Consider the following 24,006-nt stretch of genomic DNA (forward strand, 5'->3'; position numbering starts at 1 on the left):
TCCAAATCCTTACACCAATAGGTTGTTGTGCTACAGAATGACCTTCGATTCAAGCTAATCCCAAACAGCCATACTTCACACCAATGGGGGCACACAATACCTTTCACACCTGCCCCCAAAACCATTTGTTGAGCTGATGTTTGCCAGCTCGGTAGTTTGGCTTTCCTGTGAGCAAGAGTGGGGTTTGAGGGTGGCAAGTGGGGCGACCGCCTAAGTGGGCCCCACTTTTGAGGTCCGCGTGTCCTGTTTGAGCAGATTTGTCAAGTTCTATTCTCCAGTTATATTTTGATAAAGTCTGCATGTTATTTTGCAAAAATTTAGCTGAATACTGTAATGAGAAAATCTGGTGTATGTTAACATTATTTTTATTAAATTTGCATGCAAGTTTCAACAGTCCTCACATACCGGCATAAGTTACAAATAAAGACATATAAAATATTTATCAACTTGTATACAAAATTTCACACCACAGCATCAGGTAAAGCTGAATGCAAACACTCACCTATTTATCCCACCTGCTAATTAATTCAAGGTCACGACCCCGGAGACCACACCCCTAGAAATTCAGGATGCAACCCTGACAGTGGTGTGCAAAATGGCTTCATAATAGGAAAAGGCTACAAGACCTCAAAATTTAGCCCTAGTCATGACAATCACAGAGCGAATGAGTGTAATGTGCTGCAACGCGACAGAAGTACACAGTGATATACAGTACGTACTACTAAATGAGGCATAGCGTATTTCAGAAAGCTATGGAAGGCGTATGACATACTTCAGAAGAGTATACCCCATAATACACCACAAAAAGCAAGCTGTCTGCCATGTGAAGCCGCTCAGTATTCCTTCAAAGACTGTGTAGCATACCTTAGATCAGCGTTTCTCAACCTTTAAGTATTTGCGACCCGAGTTTTCATAACAGTTTTAATCGCGCCCCCCTAACGTTTTTTTGAAAGGAGCCCACTAATACCAATTTGTTCTTTTTTAATTAATGATATATCATAGATGCATACTTTATTATACCTACTTAACTTTTATCGACATTTATCTAACTCTATATTTATTTTTCTAGTATCAGAATGTAGTTTAAGTTAATTTGTTTTGGTTTCAACAGATGTATTTTTCATATTTTTGATTTGTTTTCTTTTTTCACATCTTTGCGCCCCCAATCAGATGTATCTCAGACGTCGTATGTCACCTTGGATAAAGACATCTGTCAAATACTTAAATACATAAAGATGCTATAAACCACCTGCTCTTCAATACACACTTAAAAATAAAGCTTCAGAGTTATGCCATAGGGGAAACCATTTTTGGTCACTGAAAGAACTTTTTCAGGTTCAATACTTTACATAACCATAAACAGATGGTAACAGATTTGTAACATACGAATGGTTCCTGATTTTAAAAAAGACGATAACACAGGCTAATTCCAGGCTTTCCTAAACATAGTGTCCTTCTGGGTAGTACCATAATCAAAGATTTCAGTTTTTCTACATATTAGGAAGTTTTTCAGAGCACAAAGGACCAACTTCATATTCAGAGCACCCTCTCAGAATGAACTGGTGCTTTGTCAAGCAATGGCTCTGTGAGGAACGACACGAACCAATAAAGTGCCGTCAGTGTGCCACCATTGTCATGTCAGAAAGTCCTGGAGTAATGGATTGCAGGAGGACGTGTTATTATTATTATTATTATTATTATTATTATTATTATTATTATTATTATTAATCCACACATGCGGCTGTGTCTCATATCACGACAGACCCTCTGCTCCAATCCGTGCTGCTCTGTTTTCACGGCCATAATATAAACTGCGCCTTCCTTATTTATGTTAGTCCTCCGCCGACTCCGTTGACGCGCGTTGCTTCTTTTCAGTGATCCTCATGGATTTTTTTTTTCTGCACGAAAGAACCAAAATAAACTTTTTTGCTTTTATCTCTGTAATTTTTTTCCTTCCTATTTCATCCATCCATCCAACCCGCTATATCCTAACTACAGGGTCACGGGGGTCTGCTGGTACAAATCCCAGCCAACACAGGGCGCAAGGCAGGAAACAAACCCCGGGCAGGGCGCCAGTCCACCGCAGATTAATAATAATAATAATAATACTAATAATAATAATAATAATAATAATAATATATTTTATTTACATAGTGCCTTTCCCATGCTCAAGGCACTTCACAGAGTCTTAGAAAAACACAGCAGGGTATATGTAATATTGGATACAAATGTTTTCCAGAATAGTACCGCAGGGCACACACGGGACAATTTAGAATCGCCAATGCACCTAACCTGCATGTCTTTGGACTATGGGAGGAAACCCATGCGTACACGGGGAGAACATGCAAACTCCACGCAGGGAGGACCCGGGAAACAAACCCGGGTCTCCTAACTGCGAGGCAGCAGCGCTACCGTGTCGCCCCCTTCCTATTTCTAAATCTAAAATAGCCTAACAATAAACGCAATGCCGCCATCTCCCGTGTAGATTACGCCGCTCCCTTTAATTTAATTATGGCTGTTCAATTTCCTCCTTTCTGTCGTCTCATTAAGAGCTAATCTGATAAGACACTTTTCATAAAATGTGATTTAAATAGCAACGAGAAGAACGACAGCTGTCCGGAACCTGAATGAGCAGCCACTCGTCGACATTAAACACGTCCAGATCGGAATTACTCGGTAAACCAGCAACCGCTAGCGGAGCTCAGAGACGGGCGAGAGGCGCGGATTAGGAGCGCGTCAGCAGCCTGCAATATTTCACAGCCCTGAGTCACGACGCGCATCGAATGGCCGGCGCCTATCCGGGAGGGTCGTTACGTTGTTCGGGATTCCCTTTGGCCGGGCGGTGATGAGAAGTAATTAAATATTTCAGAGGCGCAGTGGGCAAAGCCTTTAGAAGTGGGGAGCACTTTGAAAATAAATCGTTAACTTTAGCGCACTTCTCCTTCTTCTTCTTCTTTCGGCTGCTCCCGTTAGGGGTCGCCACAGCGGATCATCTTCTTCCATATCTTTCTGTCCTCTGCATTTTGCTCTGTTACACACATCACCTGCATGTCCTCTCTCACCACATCCATAAACCTTCTCTTAGGCCTTCCTTTTTTCCTCTTGCCTGTCAGCTCTATCCTTAACATCCTTCACCCACTCTACTCAGCATCTCTCCTCTGCACATGTCCAAACCAACGCAATCTCTGGCTTTGTTTCCAAACTGTCCAACTTGAGCTGACCCTCTAATGTCATCATTTCTAATCCTGTCCATCCTTGTCACAGCCAATGCAAATCTCAGCATCTTTAATTCTGCCACCTCCATCTCTGTCTCCTGCTTTCTGGTCAGTGCCACCGTCTCCAACTCATATAACAAAGCTGGTCTCACTACCCTCCTGTAGACCTTCCTTTTCACCCTTGGTGATACCCGTCTGTCACAAATCACTCAATGACACTCTTCTCCACCCACTCCATCCTGCCTTCACTGTCTTCTTAACCTCTCTTCCACAATCCCCATTACTCTGTACTGTTGATCCCAAGTATTTAAACTCATCCATTTTCACCAGCTCTACTCCCTCCATCCTCACCATTCCTCTGACCCCTCTGGTTAAATACCACTTGCCCTTTAGGTTTCATATATGGTGGCCCTCATGTGAAACAGTAAAACAGTAATACTTGGGGATGCTCACACCATGTCTGGAGTCTGCACCCCTCTGTATACCTAACGTAGACTTAATGGAGAACATACCCCTTGGTGTCTGGAGCTCACGCCCCTTAACTTTCATAAACAGTGCCCCTAATGGATTGACTGGCACAAGCTGTAATCACCAATCCAAATTTTTTGATATGGACAAAATGCTTCCCTGGAAACAGCTGCCCATGTCTCCTTTACCCAAATCTGTCACTACATATGGTCCTCAAGAGCAGCTATGTAAAATCTGGTCCAGATCCATCAAAAGGAGCCCAACTGTAATACTTGGACTGATCCAGCAGGTGGCACTGATGTCCAAACTGTATTTCACAGGAAAAAAATAAAAACTCACTGGGAGCTCCAGAGTCAAAATGTTTGGGTTCCAAAGTAGCATATCATGTCCATATGATCAGGATTAGACTTGTACAACCAAGGTGGTCCTCCCGTTGGTGTTCAGGGCATGCCTTCTTCAGGTACCTAGACGGTGCCAACTGCGCTCCCCTTAGCTTTCATACAGTGCCCTTGGATGACAGCTTCCAAACAGAACTGCTAGATTTCAGTGACCAGGGGGAGGTCCCCCTTGGTTTCCATAGCGTGAACCCCTTCAGATAAATTTAGAACATGAGAACGTAAGAAGTTTGATAAGCGAGAGGAGACCTTACTGTGCATTTGTTGGTCATTTGTTTAGCTAATAGCTAAGCTGTCCTAATATCTCATCCAGATTCTTCTTAAAGGTTGTTAAGGTTTCAGATTCAATTTTATCTTTTTTTTTCCTGTTTGTTTTCGTAACGTTCTTAGTTTTACCATAACAGCTCACAATATCTGATATTGTGAAAATAACTCAGTGCCAGGTGTAGTATTATGAAAATGTACGGTGCCAAACATCACTGATGGAAAGCAGAAACACAAAGCTGGGCGAGACCAAGACTTAGCACTTGCCATGCTGTGTCTTCTCACTAAGTGGTTACTGCCGGGACTGGTTTAACTTTAATTTGGTTAAATAGGTGTTAAAATATAGTCAATACAAATCAAAAAGCTAAAACATTTTCAAAAAGTTCTCATTTATGAGTGTTTACCACAACTGTGCAGATTCCAAGCCCTATGCCATCCATTCAAGTTTCTGACTTTCTTGCCATGGACAGTTTTGTTAAAGAGTCTTACCTGCTAAATAATGGAAGAAAGTGGGGCAAGACAGGATGCTGACACTCCAAACTACAAGGACCCCATTTATTTTTCTTTAATTGTTTCTGTAATTACAGCAGACAGGCAATCAAAGGACGCTCTCGAAAGTTGGAGCGCCACCATTTCCAAAGCAGGCTGGACTCCCTGAAGTCGGCCGTCTCGAATTCTCAAGGCGTTGTTAGGCGAGCTTGTGCATTTTTGTCACTTTTGTGTCAATCCTTAGAACAATATTTAGTCTTAGGATCCCTGGGATATCCACTCTTCTGTAAATGTCATTCACACAGCAAAATGAGAGCAGCAAAAGCTACCATAATGCACTGAGTCAAAACGTCTCAGAAGAACATAACAGAATAATTCAGTCCAATAAGCCGGCTCGCTAACAGCTAAGCTGGTGCATGTAAGAGGCACACAGAGAGCTTCTCATTTGAGATTTAAAGATAGATAGATAGATAGATAGATAGATAGATAGATAGATAGATAGATAGATAGATAGATAGATAGATAGATAGATAGATAGATAGATAGATAGATAGATAGATAGATAGATAGATAGATAGATAGATAGATAGATAGATAGATAGATAGATAGATAGATAGATACTTTATTAATCCCAAGGGGAAATTCACATACTCCAACAGCAGCATACGTATAAAAAACAATATTAAATTAAAGAGTGATAACAATGCAGGTATACAGACAGACAAAACTTTGAATAATGTTAACGTTTACCCCCCCCCCCCCCCCCCGGGTGGAATTGAAGAGTCGCACAGTGTGGGGGAGGAACAATCCCCTCAGTCTGTCAGTGGAGCAGGACATTGACAGCAGTCTGTCGCTGAAGCTGCTCCTCTGTCTGGAGATGACACTGTTTAGTGGATGCAGTGGATTCTCCATAATTCATAGGAGCCTGCTGAGCGCTCGTCACTCTGCCATGTATGTCAAACTGTCCAGCTCCATGCCAACAATAGAGCCTGCCTTCCTCACCAGTTTGTCCAGGCGTGAGGCGTGTTTCTTCTTTATGTTGCCTTCCCAGCACACCACCGCTTAGAAGAGGGCGCTCGCCAAAACCGTCTGATAGAACATCTGCAGCATCTTATTGCAGATGTTGAAGGACACCAGCCTTCTAAGGAAGTATAACCGGCTCTGTCCTTTCTTACACAGATACACAGAGAATCAGTATTGGCAGTCCAGTCCAATTTATCATCCAGCTGCACTCGCAGGTATTTATAGGTCTGTACCCTCTGCACACAGTCACCTCTGAAGATCACGGGGTTCAGGAGGGGCCTGGTCCTCCTAAAATCCACCACCAGCTCCTTGGTTTTGCTTGTGTTCAGTTGTAGGTGGTTTGAGTCACACCATTTAACAAAGTCCTTGATGAGGTTCCTATACTCCTCCTCCTACCCACTCCTGATGCACCCCACGATAGCAGTGTCGTCAGCAAACTTTTGCACGTGGCAGGACTCCGAGTTATATTGGATGTATACAGGCTGAACAGGACCGGAGAAAGTACAGTCCCCTGCGGCGCTCCTGTGTTGCTGACCACAATGTCAGACCTGCAGTTCCCGAGACGCACATACTGAGGTCTGTCTGTAAGACAGTTCACAATCCATGCCACCAGGTATGGATCTACTCCCATCTCTGTCAGCTTGTCCTTAAGAAGCAGAGGTTGGATGGTGTTGAAGGCGCTAGAGAAGTCCAGAAACATAATTCTTACAGCACCACTGCCTCTGTCCAAGTGGGAGAGGGATCAGTGTAGCATGTAGATGATAGCATCCTCTGCTCCCACCTTCTCCTGGTATGCGAACTGCAGAGGGTCGAGGGTGTGACGGACCTGTGACCTCAGGTGGTGAAGCAGCAGCTGCTCCATGGTCTTCATCACATGCGACGTCAGAGCGACAGGCCGGAAGTCATTCAGCTCACTAAGATGTGATACCTTTGGGAATGGGGTGATGCAAGATGTTTTCCAAAGCCTCTGGACTCTCCCCTGTTCCAGGCTCAGATTGAAGATGTGCTGTAGAGGACTCCCCGGCTCCAATGCACAGGCCTTCAGCAGTCGTGGCGATACTCCATCTGGACCCGCTGCTTTGCTTGCACGAAGTCTCCTCAGCTCTCTGCTTACCTGGGCTGCTGTAATTGTGGGTTGGGGTAAACTCTCTCCTATGCTGGTATCAGCACAATGATGGGTGGAGAGTGCAGTACTCCGAGGTGAGAGTGGGTTAGGGTGGTCAAACCTGTTAAAGAAGTTGTTCATCTGGTTTGCTCTCTCCACATCTCTCTTGATGGTGGCACCTCACTTTGAACTGCAGCCAGTGATGATCTTCATCCCATCCCACACTTCCTTCATGCTATTATTCTGCAACGTCTGCTCCAGCTTTCTTCTGTACTGCTCCTTTGCTGCCCTGAGCTGGACTAGGAGTTCCTTCTGCACGAGCTTAAGCTCCCTGTGGACCTTGTGTGGAACTGTGGCTATGAAGATTTGTGGAGGCAGTACAGATTGTAAGAGAATCAAAGAACAACGATAAAGAGTTGGGGTACCAGCCCGTATAAGTGAATAGCAAACAAAATGAAAAGAACACACAATAATTTTAGACTTTAGTTCAGAACAGAAATGGCAAAGAAGGCAAAACTTCGGTTTTCAGTCCTCCTGGCAAGAAGAGACAATCCAAAAGATCCAGAAGTGACATCAGTGGTGTTATAGACGTCAATCTCATGAGCACACGTGCAACAATCATCCAAAGTGGGTGCAATCGCTACACTTCATCATCCACGAGGGCAGTGGACGATGTTCGAAGGATATATTAGCATTAAAAAATATTCGGTCCTCGACTCCTCTTCCCCCCTTTTCACGGCCGCCAATGCTTGACAGAAACCCAGATGGTAGTTCAGTTGGTTAAACAAGCAAGTATATTGTAATTAAGGGTGCAATATTTATACATTTACAGTACGTGAAAGGTGGCTGGGTGCTCGTTCGTGATCCCATTTTCTCCGGATGCCCTCCCTCCCTCGCCTCCCTACTCTCAGTGGCCAGATCTTAATCCCCGGTACGAAAGACACACACGAAATGAAAGGCAAATCAAAAGGAGAAAGATTAAACATAGTCTGGGTGAAACGGCGATGAATCTGGTCGAACAGTCGCTATTGATCAAAGAAAAAATGGTCCTCAGGCGAATATGTATGGCTGCCTTCTTGCTATCCTGAAGAACTTAGAAACACGAATCCAACTCACCAATGGAGAACCACAGGTACATATACTGCAACCCCTTGCCTCCTCTCTGGGATTCACCTCACCGTTTTCCCACAAATCGCGGACGTCCCTGGGTGAAGTCTGATCGTGCTCTATTCTTAGGCGTAGACAGCCGAGCCCCTTGCCTTCTGTTCCTCTCCCTTTCTTCTTTCTCGGTTCGCCGTTCCCCTTAAAAAGAAAAGTTTCCCACAGAAATGTCCATTTCCTGCTTAGTTATCATAGCTACATGATGCCTGCACTAGGCAGCTGGAATCCTTACTGGGTGAGGTCCTACCAGACTTGGTCGTCCACAATAATGCCTGAAGGGATATTTCTTTGTCAACCTCCAGACCATTGTGGAGTATCAGCCCCAGACACACACAGGCACAAAGACACAAGTGCAAAATACACCCTTTCTATTTTCTTTTTCTTAGCACACAGTGCACAAATCACCACCAATAACCTCAGTTTCTTCCTCTCTCTTTTTCTTCTTCTCTTTACCGCCTACACTCCTCCATACAAGCTCTGCCCACCACCTCCCAGCTCCGGCTCCTGGAATGGATTGAGGCAGCTTCTTTTATAGTCCACCTGGAAGTTCTCCACGTGCACTCTGATTTTTCTTTCGGCAGCACTTCCGAGTGTGGTGACTCTGGGACTGTCCAAGCACCCCCTGGTGGTGACCACGGGCCCCAACAAGGTTGAGCCTCCAAGCTCCAAGCCCATGGTCCTGATACAATCTAGGGAGGCTGCCCTCTTATGTCCTGGGGGAGGTATTGTTGTGGATATGTACTCTTCCCCGGTCCTTCCATCATCGAGGCGTCCTGGCCAGGAAAGGGTCCCAGCTGTCCGCCACACCATATAATACATACTCCCCCCCATACACTTTAGCTCAGACCCATCGGATCAGGTGGTCCGAACTGTGAGAAAGTGTATCAGCGATGGCATGAAGAGAGGACTTGGATCTGATAAGGTGGAAGGTCCAAAAACCATCTGGTGGCCTATGGATTTGACTCACTGTGAAGGGCCAATCACTGTTAGGGGTACAAGGTGATTGTGTGATTTTGGGTTATACAAAAATAAATTGTATTGCATTGTAAATTGTAAGGTCCGTGACAAGAGTGAACTCACGGCCCAGGAGGTAGTAATTCAGCTGGTTAAAATTTGTAAGAAAGAAGAAGAGTGTGCATCATGTTGTTCATATGATGCAAATACCTTATCTTCCAATTATCGACTGACTGTTCTACTGGGGGCTTCTGATTCCCCAGTGTGGCGTTTTCTTCCTTTGACACCTCCACTCCTCACCTGAAACAAGTGAAGAAAATGCCTTGAGGAATTTGGAGTTCCATGCCATGTCCTCCCAAAGTTTTTCCCGGTGCTCCTGGCTCAGGGCTCAGCCTACAGAAGGAGGTAAAATAAACTGCGGCCATTTTTATAATGAACACTCTGGAAGAATCAGACCTTTTTTGTTTTATTTTATACAGTATCTTTGACAGTGAACACCATTACAAGGCGCTTTAAATACCGTGATAACAGAACAGCAGACATTCACTACATAGTAATCTGCTAAATGAGCACTCAGGGTTATAATGGGGTCCTAAAATAAATGGAGACAGGGAAGGAGCACACCGTTTGGGAATCGGAGGAGCGGCTCATGCAAGAGCAATCTGTGAATTGTATTTAAAAGCTCTTGAACCCGAGTTCAGTTCTAGCTGACTTAGTTCTTCTTCTATTGAAAGATGGCTGACATTTGTAAATGCACTCGGCACACCGCAGTGTGTGTTTCTCTGTGTGTGTCATTTATAATCGACAGGCGCCCTCTGCAGGCTAGGCTGCTGCCTGGCACTGGTTAATCTGACACAGAAAATGATGATTTAATAATAATGATTTTTTTTGACTGGAAAAATATTACTCACAGTGAAATGTTACTCACGTATTGTTTTCTGTTTTTGGTTTGCAGTTTGTCGCCCACCCTAACTGCCAGCAGCAGCTACTGACGATTTGGTATGAGAATCTTTCGGGCCTGCGGCAGCAGTCTATAACTGTGAAGTGCTTGACCGTGTTTGGAGTGACCATCGGCCTTCCATTCCTCGCTGTTGCTTACTGGATCCTGCCCTGCAGCAAGGTACACACGGTATACACGTGGCTCAGTGGGCTGGCATAAATCTGTAAATCTGGTGGGCTTTGGTTTTCTGTGCTTTGTTTCAGGTGAAATATATCATATATAATACGGTAAGTATTGTGATACGCTGGCATCCCTGTCGGGATGGGTTTCAATCCCTAAACCTGGCTGGGTTGTCATGGCACTGAGTAGGCACAAAGAAAGGCAAGATGTTTCCATGCCCTTGCCAGAAGAGTGATAAAGCATGCCAATTTGCAGGTGGGCATGTTGGGTCCCTCGTAGGGATGGACCAAAGTTTCTTACTCAGCCGGGAGGCCAGTAGGATGGTAGGACAGGGGGATACAACCAGGCAAGGCTATATACTCCCTTAACATGCAAGGTGGCAGCCAACCTGGGATACGCTATCTGTATGGACACTCGCAAGGCATGCTGGGAAATGGTGTCCCATAGGGAAGCCTTGTCGGGTTCCATGGGTGCCTCCAGTGGGTGCTGCAGGGATACGTGATTCCTACCTTCTGGAACTTCCATTTGATCTGGAAGTGCTTCCAACGGGCAATGCCCTAACAGCAGAAGTACTACTGGGTCCAAGAGAAAAGGAGCCGCTCGACCCTCATCCGGGTGAGTTGGAGTCGAGTGTGGAGGACGGACAGATCTCGCCTGGGGGGAGTGAAAGGAAAGAGGGAAAGAATTGTGTTGTGCTCCTGTCAAAGCTTTAAAACAAAAAAAGTGTAACGTATTTAAACCTGGGGCTTGTGTTGCTGAAATGCCCCCTAGTGGTCACAGTATGTACAGAAAAAAAACAAATTCAAGTTCTCTACGAAGCTAGATTTATCCATCCATCCATTTTCCAACCCGCTGAATCTGAACACAGGGTCATGGGGGTCTGCTGGAGCCAATCCCAGCCAACACAGGGCACAAGGCAGGAACTAATCCCTGGCAGGGTGCCAACCCACCACAGGACACACACAAACACACCAAGCATACACTAGGGCCAATTAAGAATTGCCAATCCACCTAACCAGCATGTCTTTGGACTGTGGGAGGAAACCGGAGCGCCCGGAGGAAACCCATGCAGAGAACATGCAAACTCCACGCAGGGAGGACCCAGGAAGCGAACCCAGGTCTCCCACCTGCGAGGCAGCAGCGCTACCCACTGCGCCACCATGCCACCCAGCTAGATTTATTCTTTGACACATTTACACCAAACACAAACTTTTAATTAAAATGAACGACATTTAAAGGTCACTGCACTTGGCAGTTTGTATGCCAGGGTGGCTAGCTCTGACCCTGGAGGGCCTGGAGTGGCTGCAGGTTTTTGTTCCCACCCAGTTGCTTAATTAGTAGCCAATCCTCACCAATAACGCATCTTCTTTAATTTCAAGGCTTGTTAGTGTTTTAACTCAACCGTGTCAGTTCATTCTTAAATCATAGGTTTTTTTTCCTTGTATGATCCAAATGATTTGAAGCCTAAAATGGATGAATTATTTTCAGTTCTTTACTTTCTCTTCAGCTTCTTTCTGAGTACGTAATTAAACCAAACAGTGAATGATGAATACATTGACAATGACATTGTGATATGCAGCGATAGTAGGGAGCAGGTTGAGGAGACCCTGGAGAGGTGGAGATCTGCTCTAGAGAGGAGAGGAATGAAGGTCAGTGGGAACAAAACAGAATACATGTGTGTGAATGAGAGGGAGGTCAGTGGAATGGTGAGGATGCAAGGAGTAGAGTTGGCGAAGGTGGATGAGTTTAAATACTTGGGATCAACAGTACAGTGTAATGGGGATTGCGGAAGAGAGGTGAAAAAGAGAGTGCAGGCAGGGTGGAGTGGGTGGAGAAGAGTGTCAGGAGTGATTTGTGACAGACGGGTATCAGCAAGAGTGACAGGGAAGGTCTACAGGATGGTAGTGAGACCTGCTATGTTATATGGGTTGGAGACGGTGGCACTGACCAGAAAGCAGGAGACAGAGCTGGAGGTGGCAGGGTTAAAGATGCTAAGATTTGCATTGGGTGTGACGAGTTTGGACAGGATTAGAAATGAGGACATTAGAGGATCAGCTCAAGTTGGACAATTGGGAGACAAAGTCAGAGAGGTGAGATTGTGTTGGTTTGGACATGTGCTGAGAGATGCTGAGTATATTGGGAGAAGGATATTAAGGATAGACCTGCCAGACAAGAGGAAAAGAGGAAGGCATAAGAGGTGGTGAGAGGGGACATGCAGGTGATGGGTGTAACAGAGCAAGATGCAGAGGATAGATATGGAAGAAGATATGGAAGAAGATGATCCGCTGTGGCAACCCCTAACGGGAGCAGCCGAAAGAAGAAGAAGAAGTGAATGATGAATACACACGGGTGGAAATGGAGACAAGCTCAATGGAAAACTGTTGTCATTTGCACCTTATTGCTTATAAGGAGCATTTAAAACAATGAATACAGCTGTCTAAGACTAAAATAAGCAAATGAGGGTTCAAAATCTTAACAAGTGAGATAACAAAAACGAAGCACAAAAACATCACTAAAGTAATACGTGCTTCATCAGCAATGAATGATTTCTCATGAAGCCATTGGGTAGGAACAAAAATCTGAAGCAACTAGGACCCAGTTGACGGGCCTTCTGTCAGACCAGATAAACATGAGAAGATGTTTGACAGCTCTCTCAGTCTTCCATGACGCGATGACAGCATATGATCAGACCAGTCCACTTCCTCAGCTTGGTCATTTCTAATGTATGTGCTGCTGGCTGTTGTACGTCTAATGGCTTAGCCATTGAGAAGCTTTCAACACTTTATTAAGGAAACAGTCACCACCCAAAGCTTCTAGCTCACAAATAAACTTGAAATAGAAAAAGAAACTCCTACTTGGTACTAGAATGTTCTGGTAAGTTCTACTTCATTCTAGAATGTTCTGAAAACCCCTGCTTCATATTGAATGTTCTAGAAGCTCCCACTTACTATTAAAATACTCTGGAAACTCCTACTTGATACAAAAATGCTCTGGAAGCTTCTGCTTTGATTCTAGATTGTTCTGCTACTTAATACTAGAATGTTCTGGAAGCTTACACTTACTATTAAAATATTCTGGAAACTCCTACTTAATACCAGAAGGTTCTGAAAACTCCTGCTTCATATTGAATGTTCTGTAAGTTTCCACTTATTATTAGAATATCCAGGAAACTCCTACTCAATTCTAGAAAGTTCTGGAAGCTTCTGCTTGATTCTAGAATGTTCTGGAAACTCCTTAATACTAGAATATTCTTGAAAATCTTACTTAATATTAGAAGGTTCCGAAAACCCATACTTAATGCTAAAATGTTCTAGAAGCTTCCACTTACTATTAAAATATTCTGGAAACTCCTATTTGATACTAGAATGTTCTGGAAAGCTTACACTTACTATTAAAATGTTCTGGAAACTCCTACTTGAGATTAGAAGGTTCTGAAAACTGCTGCTTCAATATGAAGCAGTAGTTTTCAGAACCTTCTAATCTCAAGTAGGAGGTTCTGGAAGCTTCCACTTATTATTAGAATATTTTGGAAACTCCAAATCAATTCTAGAATGTTCTGAAAGCTTCTGCTTGATTCTAGAATATCCTGAAAACTCCTTAATACTAGAATGTTCTTGAAACTCCTACTTAATATTAGAAGGTTCTGAAAACTGCTGCTTCATATTGAATGTTCTGGAAGCTTCCACTTATTATTAGAATATTCTGGAAACTCCTACTCAATTCTAGGATGTTCAGGAAGCTTCTGATTGATTCTAGAATGTTCTGGAAACTCCTTAATACTTGAATGTTCTGGAAATGTCCACCTACTTCTAGAATATTCTGGAAAATGCTAGACTGCTCTCTGTTTCTTTTTTGTATTGTTTACTAATCAGTTAGCCAGTTAAGGATGCCACACAAGAGTACATGCGTGGTAACAATATGAATAAAATGGTTAGAATGGAGTGACCTCTAAATGTTTCCCAAATTTCCCAGGTAAGCGAGTTAATCCCAAATGGACAAAAGTAAGCCTTGCGGAGGAATGCTTCTGCAAGCATCAACTCATTCCATGGGTTTGAGGACCACCCTAATGTATACTGGATACTGATTAGTATTCAGAGTCTGACCCCTCGGATTATTTTTTACTTATAGCCTTGTGCTAAAATCATTTAAATTCATTTTTTTCCACAATAATCAAACACTTAATACTTGAAATTAACAAAATGAAAACAGGACTTTTGAAATAAATAAGAAACTTATGTTTGATAAAGAAGATGAAATACCTTAATGGCAGGCGACAGATTCTAAAGCTACCAAAGAAAGTCCTGACCTAAAATTAAGGAATAAGGCAAACACTTCAACGCCCTGCTCTCATTACTGTGATGTTCAGAAGCGTTTTATATTTACATGAAATAGTTAAATGCATCATACTTGACTGACCACCGACAAGGATATTAAATTACAGTCAATTAATAGTAAGTCAGAGCTTACAATTCTGTTTAAACACATTTTATTGGCTTTATAAATTACATTACACCAAATTAATTGCATGTCAGTCAGACCTTCAATGTTCTGTCTTCTTCAGACAAAAAACAACATCCCTTCACTTTACAAATTTTTCAAGTAGATGATAGAACTTCCTAAACGGCGTCTCTGTTCTTTGTAGATATGTTACCGTACTACCCAGTGAAGGCGACAATCAGGACACATTGATAAAAATTCAATTAGAGTATCTTTAATGTGAAAACCGCAATAAAGGTCCAAACACCTTGTCTGTCTCCTACACCGGAGTGATCCCTGATGCTAATCTAACAGCCGGTTTGATCACACACCTTTCTTTCATGTGTCCTCCTCTATGGATGCAGTGTAAAACTAACTGTGGTCATGCGAACACCTTTCTAAGGATGAGGCCACGTGCCCTGCATACTGCGGAATAGAGCATTGAAAGATATTACAGAGTTTATGACTACATTTAATAGAGTAAAAGGACAGATCTCCTCCTGGGGACACATGAAGTTCTACCTAATCATCTACCTTCCTAGTTACAGGTCAACCAATTTCTGTCTCATAATCCAAAATGAGGAAATTTCTGATAAACTCCACATATACAATAATTAACTTATTTACATCTCAATGGTGTTTAATATAATTGAATACACCCAAGCAAAATTTCAAGTGTCATAGCAAAGGATCTAAATGCTTGTGTCAACGTGATATTTCAGTTATTTTTAATAAATCTGAAAAATCCTGTTTTTGCTTTGTCATTCTGGGCTATTGAGTGTTGCTTAATGCAGGAAAAATAAAAATAATAAGGCTGCAATAATAAAAGCATGAGGGGTCTGAAGACTTTCTAAATCTGCTGTATATAAGAAGCACTCAAGCAGATGTTAGAAAGAGAGGCTGTCAAGCAGCCTTATGGCACAGCAATGGAAACCCTCCTGGTGTGAGCGCTAGCGAGGAGGGACACAAGTGACTATGCAGGGAGGCGGCCGACTTTAACACGACTGTTTGGTTTTCTAAGTCTCTATATATTGTATGTGTGCTAAAGGGAATGGAGTTGTAGGCCTGTGATATTCCGAGCCGACCTCAGCCCCCTCTGAACAGGTAGGTGCCATAATAGGATGACTTGAACCAGTGAGGATTGTCTCCACCAAAATCACCTGTTGAAGGAGGGGAGCACACATGAAGAGATCTGAGCTTTCTGAGTGTTGTAATTTCAAATATTGGAAGGTCAAAACCTTTAAAGAAATAACAACTCTGAAATTCAATTATGAAATTAAATATTAATTGAGCAAAATTAAACAACACCAACAACATTTATTTATTTATTTAATGTGGAAAAAGTGATGCGCTGTGAATACTTTCCTGATGCACTGTAGATAGATAGATAGATAGATAGGTAGATAGATAGATAGATAGATAGATAGATAGATAGATAGATAGATAGATAGATAGATAGATAGATAGATAGATAGATAGATAGATAGATAGATAGATAGATAGATAGATAGATAGATAGATAGATAGATAGATAGATAGATAGATAGATAGATAGATAGATAGATAGATAGATAGATACTTTATTAATCCCAAGCGGAAATTCACATACTCCAGCAGCAACATACTGATAAAGAAAATCTTAAATTAAAAACTGATAACAATGCAGGTATGCAGACAGTCAATAACTTTGAATAATGTTAACGTTTACCCCCCCAGATGGTATTGAAGAGGCGCATAGTTTGGGGGAGGAATGATCTCCTCATTCTGTCAGTGGAGCAGGACAGTGACAGCAGTCTGTCGCTGAAGCTGCTCTTCTGTCTGGAGATGATCCTGTTTAGTGGATGCAGTGGATTCTCCATGATTGACAGGAGCCTACTCAGTGCCCGTCACTCTGCCACAGATGTCAAACTGTCCAGCTCTGTGCCTACAATAGAGCCTGCCTTCCTCACCAGTTTGTCCAGGTGTGAGGCGTCCCTCTTCTTTATGCTGCCTCCCCAGCACACCACCTCGTAGAAGAGGGCACTCACCACAACCATTTGATAGAACATCTGCAGCATCTTATTGCAGATGTTGAAAGACACCAGCCTTCTAATGAAGTATAGTCGGCTCTCTCCTTTCTTGCACAGAGCATCAGTATTGGCAGTCCAGTCCAATTTATCATCCATATAATACTATCCATCCATCCATTATCCACCGTTTATCCGAGGTCGGGTCGTGGGGGCAGCAGCCTAAGCAGGGAAGCCTAGACCTCCCTCTCCCCGGCCACCTCCTCCAACTCCTCTGGGAGGACCCTGAGGCATTCCAAGGCCAGCCGGGAGATATAATCCCTCCAGCGTGTCCTGGGTCTGCCCCGTGGCTTTCTCCCAGTGGGGCATGCCCAGAACACCCCCCCAGGGAGGCGTCCAGGGGACATCCTAAGTAGATGCCCGAACCACCTCAACTGACTCCTCTAAATGCGGAGGAGCAGCGACTCTACTCCGAGTCTCTCCCAGATAACTGAACTCCTCACCCTATCTCTAAGGGAAAGTCCAGCCACCCTGCGGAGAAAACTCATTTTGGCCGCTTGTATCCACGATCTTGCTCTTTCGGTCACTACCCAAAGCTCGTGGCCATAGGTGAGGGTAGGAACGTAGATCGACTGGTAAATCGACAGCATCACCTTTTGGCTCAGCTCTCTCTTCACCACGACGGACCATTGTAGAGCCGCATCGATCCATCTGTCAACCTTCCACTCCATTCTTCCCTCACTCGTGAACAAGACCCCGAGATACTTGAACTCCTCCACCCGAGACAGTACTGTGTTCCCAATCCAGAGAGAGCATTCCACCCTTTTCCAGCTGAGAACCATGGCCTCGGATTTAGAGGTGCTGACTCTCATCCCCGCTGCTTCACACTCGGCTGCGAACCGCTCCAGTGAGAGCTGGAGGTCACTGTCCGATGAAGCCAATAGAACCACGTCATCAGCAAATAGCAGAGACGAGATTCTGAGGTCACCGAACAAGACCCCCTCCGCTCCTTGACTGCGCCTAGAAATTCTGTCCATATAACTTATGAACAGAATCGGTGACAAAGGGCAGCTCAGGCGGAGTCCAACCTCAACAGGAAATGAATCCGACTTATTACCGGCAATGCGGACCAAGCTCCTGCTCCTCCTGTACAGGGAGGATGAATGGCTCGTAACAACGAGCCTTGTACCCCGTACTCTCAGAGCACACCCCACAGCATGCTTTGAGGGACATGGTCAAATGCCTTCTCCGAATCCACAAAACACATGTGGACTGGTTGGGCAAACTCCCATGCCCCCTCCACGATCCTGGCCAGGGTGTAGAGCTGGTCCAGTGTTATACGGCCGGGATGGAATCCGCATTGTTCCTCTTGAATCCGAGATTCGACCATCGACCGAACTCTCTTCTCCAGCACCCCTGAATAGACCTTACCGGGGAGGCTGAGGAGTGTGATCCCCCTATAGTTGGAGCACATCCTCCGGTCACCATTCTTAAAAAGGGGAACCACTATCCCAGTTTGCCAATCAAGAGGCACTGCCCCCGATGTTCATGCGATGTTGCAGAGACTTGTCACCAAGGACAGCCCCACAACATCCAGAGCCTTGAGGAACCCAGGGTGAACCTCGTCCACCCCAGGGGCCCTGCCACCTCGGAGCTTCTTAACTACCTCGGCGACCTCAGCCCCTGTTATGGACGGGCCCCCCCAGAGTCTCCCCCCCTGCCTCCTCTAAGGAAGACTTTCTGGTGGGATTGAGAATATCCTCGAAGTATTCCTTCCACCAGTCAATAACATCTGCAGTTGAAGTCAGCAGGGCCCCATCTCCACTGCACACAGTGTTGGTGGAGCACAGCTTTCCCCTCCTGAGGCGCCTGACGGTTTTCCAGAATCATCTCGGTGCCAACCGAAAGTCATTTTCCACGGCTTCCCCAAACTCCTCCCATGCCCGAGTTTTTGCCTCTGCAACAGCCGATGCCGCCACATTCTTGGCCCGCCAGTATCCCTCAGCTGCCTCTAGAGTCCCTCTGGTCAACCAGACCCGATAGGACTCTTTCTTCAGCTTGACGGCCTCTCGAACCTTAGGTGTCCACCACCGGGTTCGTGGATTGCCGCCACAAAAGGCACCGACAACCTTGCGGCCACAGCTCCGTTCTGCTGCTTCAACAATGTAGGCTCGGAACATGGCCCATTCAGACTCAATGTCCTTCGTCTCCCTCGGAATGAGGTTGAAGTTCTGCCGGAGGTGGCAGTAAAAGATCCTTCTGACCGGTTCCTCCACCTGATGTTCCCAGCAGACCCTCATTATTCGTTTGGGTCTACCTGGTCTGTCCGGCAGCCTCTCCCACCATCTGATCCAACTTACCACCAGGTGGTGATCAGTTGACAGCTCAGCCCCTCTCTTCACCCGAGTGTCCAAGACATAAGGTTACAGATCTGATGACGCGATTACAAAGTCGATCATCGAGCTGCAACCTTGGGCATCCTGGCGCCAATTGCACTTATGGATACCCTTATGCTCGAACATGGTGTTCGTTATGGACAATCCATGGCCAGCACAGAAGTCCAACAACTGAACACCACTCAAGTTTAGATCAGGGGGGCTGTTCCTCCCAATCACACCAAAGTATTATATTGCTATTGAATACAGTAGATTATTAATAAGTAGTGTGACCGGTGGCCACAGCCATTTCCTGGCTGGGAGGATAATTGTATGGAAGGACGGGGGGAGAGAGTACCAGCAAGGCAATACCTTCCCCAGGATGCTAGAGGTGAAGCCCTCCTGGGTGGCTGTGGCATGCCAGGACTCGGTGTTTGGTGCAGCCCTGTTGGGTTCTGTGGGGGCCGCCAGGGGGAGCTGCAGAGCCCTATAATGGACTTCCACCACACCTGGCAGTGATTCCAGCTAATCATGATGAGCCACCTGGAGCACTCCCAGGAGTAGAATAAAAAGGAGCCACCTCACTCCATTCGGAGAGCCAGAGTTGGGAGATGGAGGACAAAGCTTGCTGGGAGAAGAGTGGTTGTGGCAAAGAAAGAAAGAAAGAGAAGAAGAAGAAGAAGAAGAAGAAGAAGAAGAAGAAGAAGAAGAAGAAGAAGAAGAAGAAGAAGAAGAAGAAGAAGAAGAAGAAGAAAATGAAAGAAGAAGGGACTGAGCATAACTGCTGGTGCTTTTGTAATGTGCTCTGTAGTGGGGAGTGGGGAAAAGCGCTGCCCTACGAGAAATAAACATGTGTTGCCTTGGACTTGTGTCTCTGCGCCTGACTGTGTCCAAGTTTGGGGAGCTGTACATCCCGGTATTCTGCAGGAATTACTTATTACAAAAAAGAGAAGGGCAAAATTGCAAAAAAGAGTAAATAAGTCCCACTGCATAATCCCAAAGCAACAATCAAAAAAACAAAAATTCAAAGCAACAATTCCAGCACAGGGAAGAAATAATGTTATTAACAGAATAATCACAAAAATCGCAAAATGAGGAGCAATTCTTACCCTAACCATGCTTACTGAATCACTGCTGTGTCCTTCTTTACAGCCAACTTATAAAGCCAACAGGAGGATCCAGCAAAAGGGACACTAGGATGGTATCACATACCCACGAAGAACAAGGAGTGCAGGGCATTTGAAAGGGACAGTACATAACAAAGCTACTGTAACTGAAATAAATAACACAACATGAATACCTCAGAATTAACAAAAACAGAGAATACATGCAGGCCTTGGAAAAAATAACCCTGCCTGTAACGTAACAGAATAGAAAAGTAATATATTAGGGGAACAAATTCAAAAATAATAAAAATAATATAAACAGGGACAAACCAAAGCTGCACTTCTGACACTGAGGATGGTAATCCATCTTGAGGGTACTCGAGATGTGTTGTGCCCACCTCAAGTTTCAGTTATGGTGACCTTAGACCTACTGATCCTTTCCCTAGCATCCCTTCTGATGTTTACTGCAGTGTGGTCTACCTTCATCTTCCCAATATCTATAACCATCTCCTTGGTTTTAATAACATTTAGGGAGAGACTATTGTGGAGACACCACTGATCCAGAAGTCAAATCTCTTCTCTATAAGCTGTCTCATCATTACTGGTGATGGTGGCGTCATCAGCAAAGGCAGTTTACTAAAGTCATTCAATCAAACACAATGGCTTCCCCAGATTATGCCTTGTCTTCTTCCTCATTTCTACTGAATTCTACAAAAAATGCAATAAAAATGAGACACAACAGCAATCAATGTTCCATTATCAGGCATGAAGATGGCGTGATGGTAATAAGAGAGAGAATGAAAGCCGCTACTTAAATCAAGTCAACTGTTCAATGAGGTGGTCCCAATCAAAAAGCAGAAAGAAATGATATTAACATTTGGAGACAGAAATCTGGTCATTCTGCATAGTGACTGGAGTATAACTATCTAAGAACTTACATTGTAATAATCTAAATTTGAAGATTAAGATAAAAACATCTCTTCTAAATGATCTCCAGAGTTATTTCTCCTTCATCAGCTCAGATGTTCAAAGTTGTCACAGACCTCATGCTGTACTTTTATCACAGCCTGGTCTGGCCTGTCATCTCTTTCAGCTCCATTGCTTGGATTAGTGGCCTGAAAAAACAGAATTTAAAGAAACTTCAGCAGGGTACCAGACAGGCAGCTACAATTATTGGAGCGAACGTAGATGACATGGCAAGTGTTTACCAGAAAGGGGTGATGGAGAAACTCAGAATCATCTCTGCTGATGGCAGTCACCTATTAAATGCAGCACTGACCTCCATTAAATCAGTGGCCTTACAGAGCCACACAGACCACTCCAGAAATTGTTTTTTCACTGAGACTTTAAAAAGAAGTATTAGGGGACCACATGTGTAAGCAGTTTTCTGTAGAACAGGCCAGGAGTCGGATTATAAGGAGGCACAGTGGTATGCACGTGTGTGTGTGTGTGTGTGTGTGTGCATGTGTGTGTATGAGTTCTGACAATGGCAGCTTTGGTATCTTTGTTTGTGACATTCAACTACCTCTAAAAGGAAATGGCATGCCTCCTAATTGTGGAAAAAGTTTTGGAATTATTTACTCCTGGAACTAATTTATACTGGAGGAATAAAGGGATGTTAGGCTTCAGGAATATAGAAAGACCTCCAGTGTTTGGTACTCCTAAAGTGAATATTTAATGGAAAGACAAAATGGAAACCTTGGTAATGGAGTAGGATGATAGCTGAGAGATTACAGTAGAGAGACCCATCCTGCTATACTTGTCTGTCTGATTCAGTGTATAGGGGTCTTTAGGATTTTGTCACCCTTACTTCGGTGATAGGGTTTAACACAACAGAGACATCAAGTATTCACACCCTTTGCGGTAACATTCACAGTTGTGGTGAGGTGCATCCTGTTTGCTTTCATCATCCTTCAGATGTACATGAGGTCCTACAATTCACACTGTGTGTCAGGACAGTATCTATCTATCTATCTATCTATCTATCTATCTATCTATCTATCTATCTATCTATCTATCTATCTATCTATCTATCTATCTATCTATCTATCTATCTATCTACAGTAATCCCTCCTCCATCGTGGGGGTTGCGTTCCAGAGCCACCCGCGAAATAAGAAAATCCGCGAAGTAGAAACCATATGTTTCTATAGTTATTTTTATATTGTCATGCTTGGGTCACAGATTTGCGCAGAAACACAGGAGGTTGTAGAGAGACAGGAACGTTATTCAAACACTGCAAACAAACATTTGTCTCTTTTTCAAAAGTTTAAACTGCGCTCCATGACAAGACAGAGATGACAGTTCCGTCTCACAATTAAAAGAATGCAAACATATCTTCCTCTTCAAAGGAGTGCGTGTCAGGAGCACAGGCTGTCACAGAGATAGAGAAAAGAAAACAAATCAATGGTGCTGTTTGGCTTTTAAGTATGCGAAGCACCGCGGCACAAAGCTGTTGAAGGCGGCAGCTCACACCCCCTCCGTCAGGAGCAGACAAAGAGAGAGAGAGAGAGAGACAGAGTTTGTTTTTCAATCAAAAATCAATACGTGCCCTGCGAGCTTTTAAGTATGCGAAGCACCGGGCAGCATGTCGTTTCAGGAAGCAGCTGCACAAAAGATAGCAACGTGAAGATAATCTTTCAGCATTTTTAGACGAGCGTCCGTATCGTCTAGGTGTGCGAACAGCCCCCCTGCTCAATCCCCCTACGTCAGGATCAGAGAAAGTCAGTGCAAAAGAGAGAGAGAAAAGTAAGTTGGGTAGCTTCTCAGCCATCTGCCAATAGCGTCCCTTGTATGAAATCAACTGGGCAAACCAACTGAGGAAGCATGTACCAGAAATTAAAAGACCCATTGTCCGCAGAAATCCGCGAACCAGCAAAAAATCCGCGATATATATTTAAATATGCTTACATATAAAATCCGCGATGGAGTGAAGCCGCGAAAGGCGAAGAGCGATATAGCAAGGGATTACTGTATCCATCCATCTATCTATCTATCTATCTATCTATCTATCTATCTATCTATCTATCTATCTATCTATCTATCTATCTATCTATCTATCTATCTATCTATCTATCTATCTATCTAGTCCAAGCCACACTCTGTAGACCTACATAATCAAACTGTAGGGAAGCATTGATTAAGGCCTGGGTATAAAACCCCATTCTGAAGCTATCAGGGTTGCTAGGAGCATAGTGGCCTCAATATTTTTAAAATAGAAGAAATTTGGAACTACCAGCACTTTTCCTAGAGTAACCAGGCAAGAAAGACATTGGTCAGGGAGCTGACTAAGAACCCAATGGTCACTCTAACAGAGCTTCAGAAGTACCCTCCTGAAATGGAGATCCTGTTAGAGGGATGACCATTTTAGCAGGACTCCTTCAATTCAGCATTTATGGTAGAGTGATTTGACGGAAGTCACTATTGAGTTAAAGGCATATGATGGCATTTAAAGGAAAAGTGGAAATGACTCTCTGGTCTGATGAAACAAATATTGAACTCTTGGGGCAAAACTTTTAGCACTATGTCTGGTTAAGACCAGGTACTACTTATCACCCGCCTAATACCATCCCTATGGGGAAGCGTGGTGGTGGCAGCATTATGCAGCTGGGTTGCTCCTCAGTGGCAAGGACAGGAAGACAGGTCTGAATTGAAGGGAGGATAGATGCAGCCATACACAATGAAGGCCTTGAAGAAAGCCTGCTCCAGGGTGCACATCACCTCAGACTGGGAAGACAGTTCACCGTTCAGCATGACAATGACCTGAAGCATACAGCCAAGACAACATTGGAGTCTCTGAGTGTCCTTGAGTGACCCACTCAAAGCTCAGACTTAAATAAACCCCATGAAA

General features: G+C 44.1%; 1 protein-coding gene across 1 annotated transcript in view; it reads left to right on the forward strand.

The window, feature by feature from the left end:
* The window catches only part of LOC114659998 (short transient receptor potential channel 7), a 292,643-nt gene that overhangs the window by 161,555 nt on the left and 107,082 nt on the right, over positions 1–24,006 (forward strand). Inside the window, exon 4 of the mRNA XM_028812533.2 lies at positions 10,031–10,195. Within this exon, the coding sequence (XP_028668366.2) occupies positions 10,031–10,195 (165 nt within the window). The remainder of the gene's footprint in view (positions 1–10,030; positions 10,196–24,006) is intronic.

Source organism: Erpetoichthys calabaricus, chromosome 11 (assembly GCF_900747795.2).
Source record: "Erpetoichthys calabaricus chromosome 11, fErpCal1.3, whole genome shotgun sequence".
NCBI classification, from domain to species: Eukaryota; Metazoa; Chordata; class Cladistia; order Polypteriformes; family Polypteridae; genus Erpetoichthys; species Erpetoichthys calabaricus.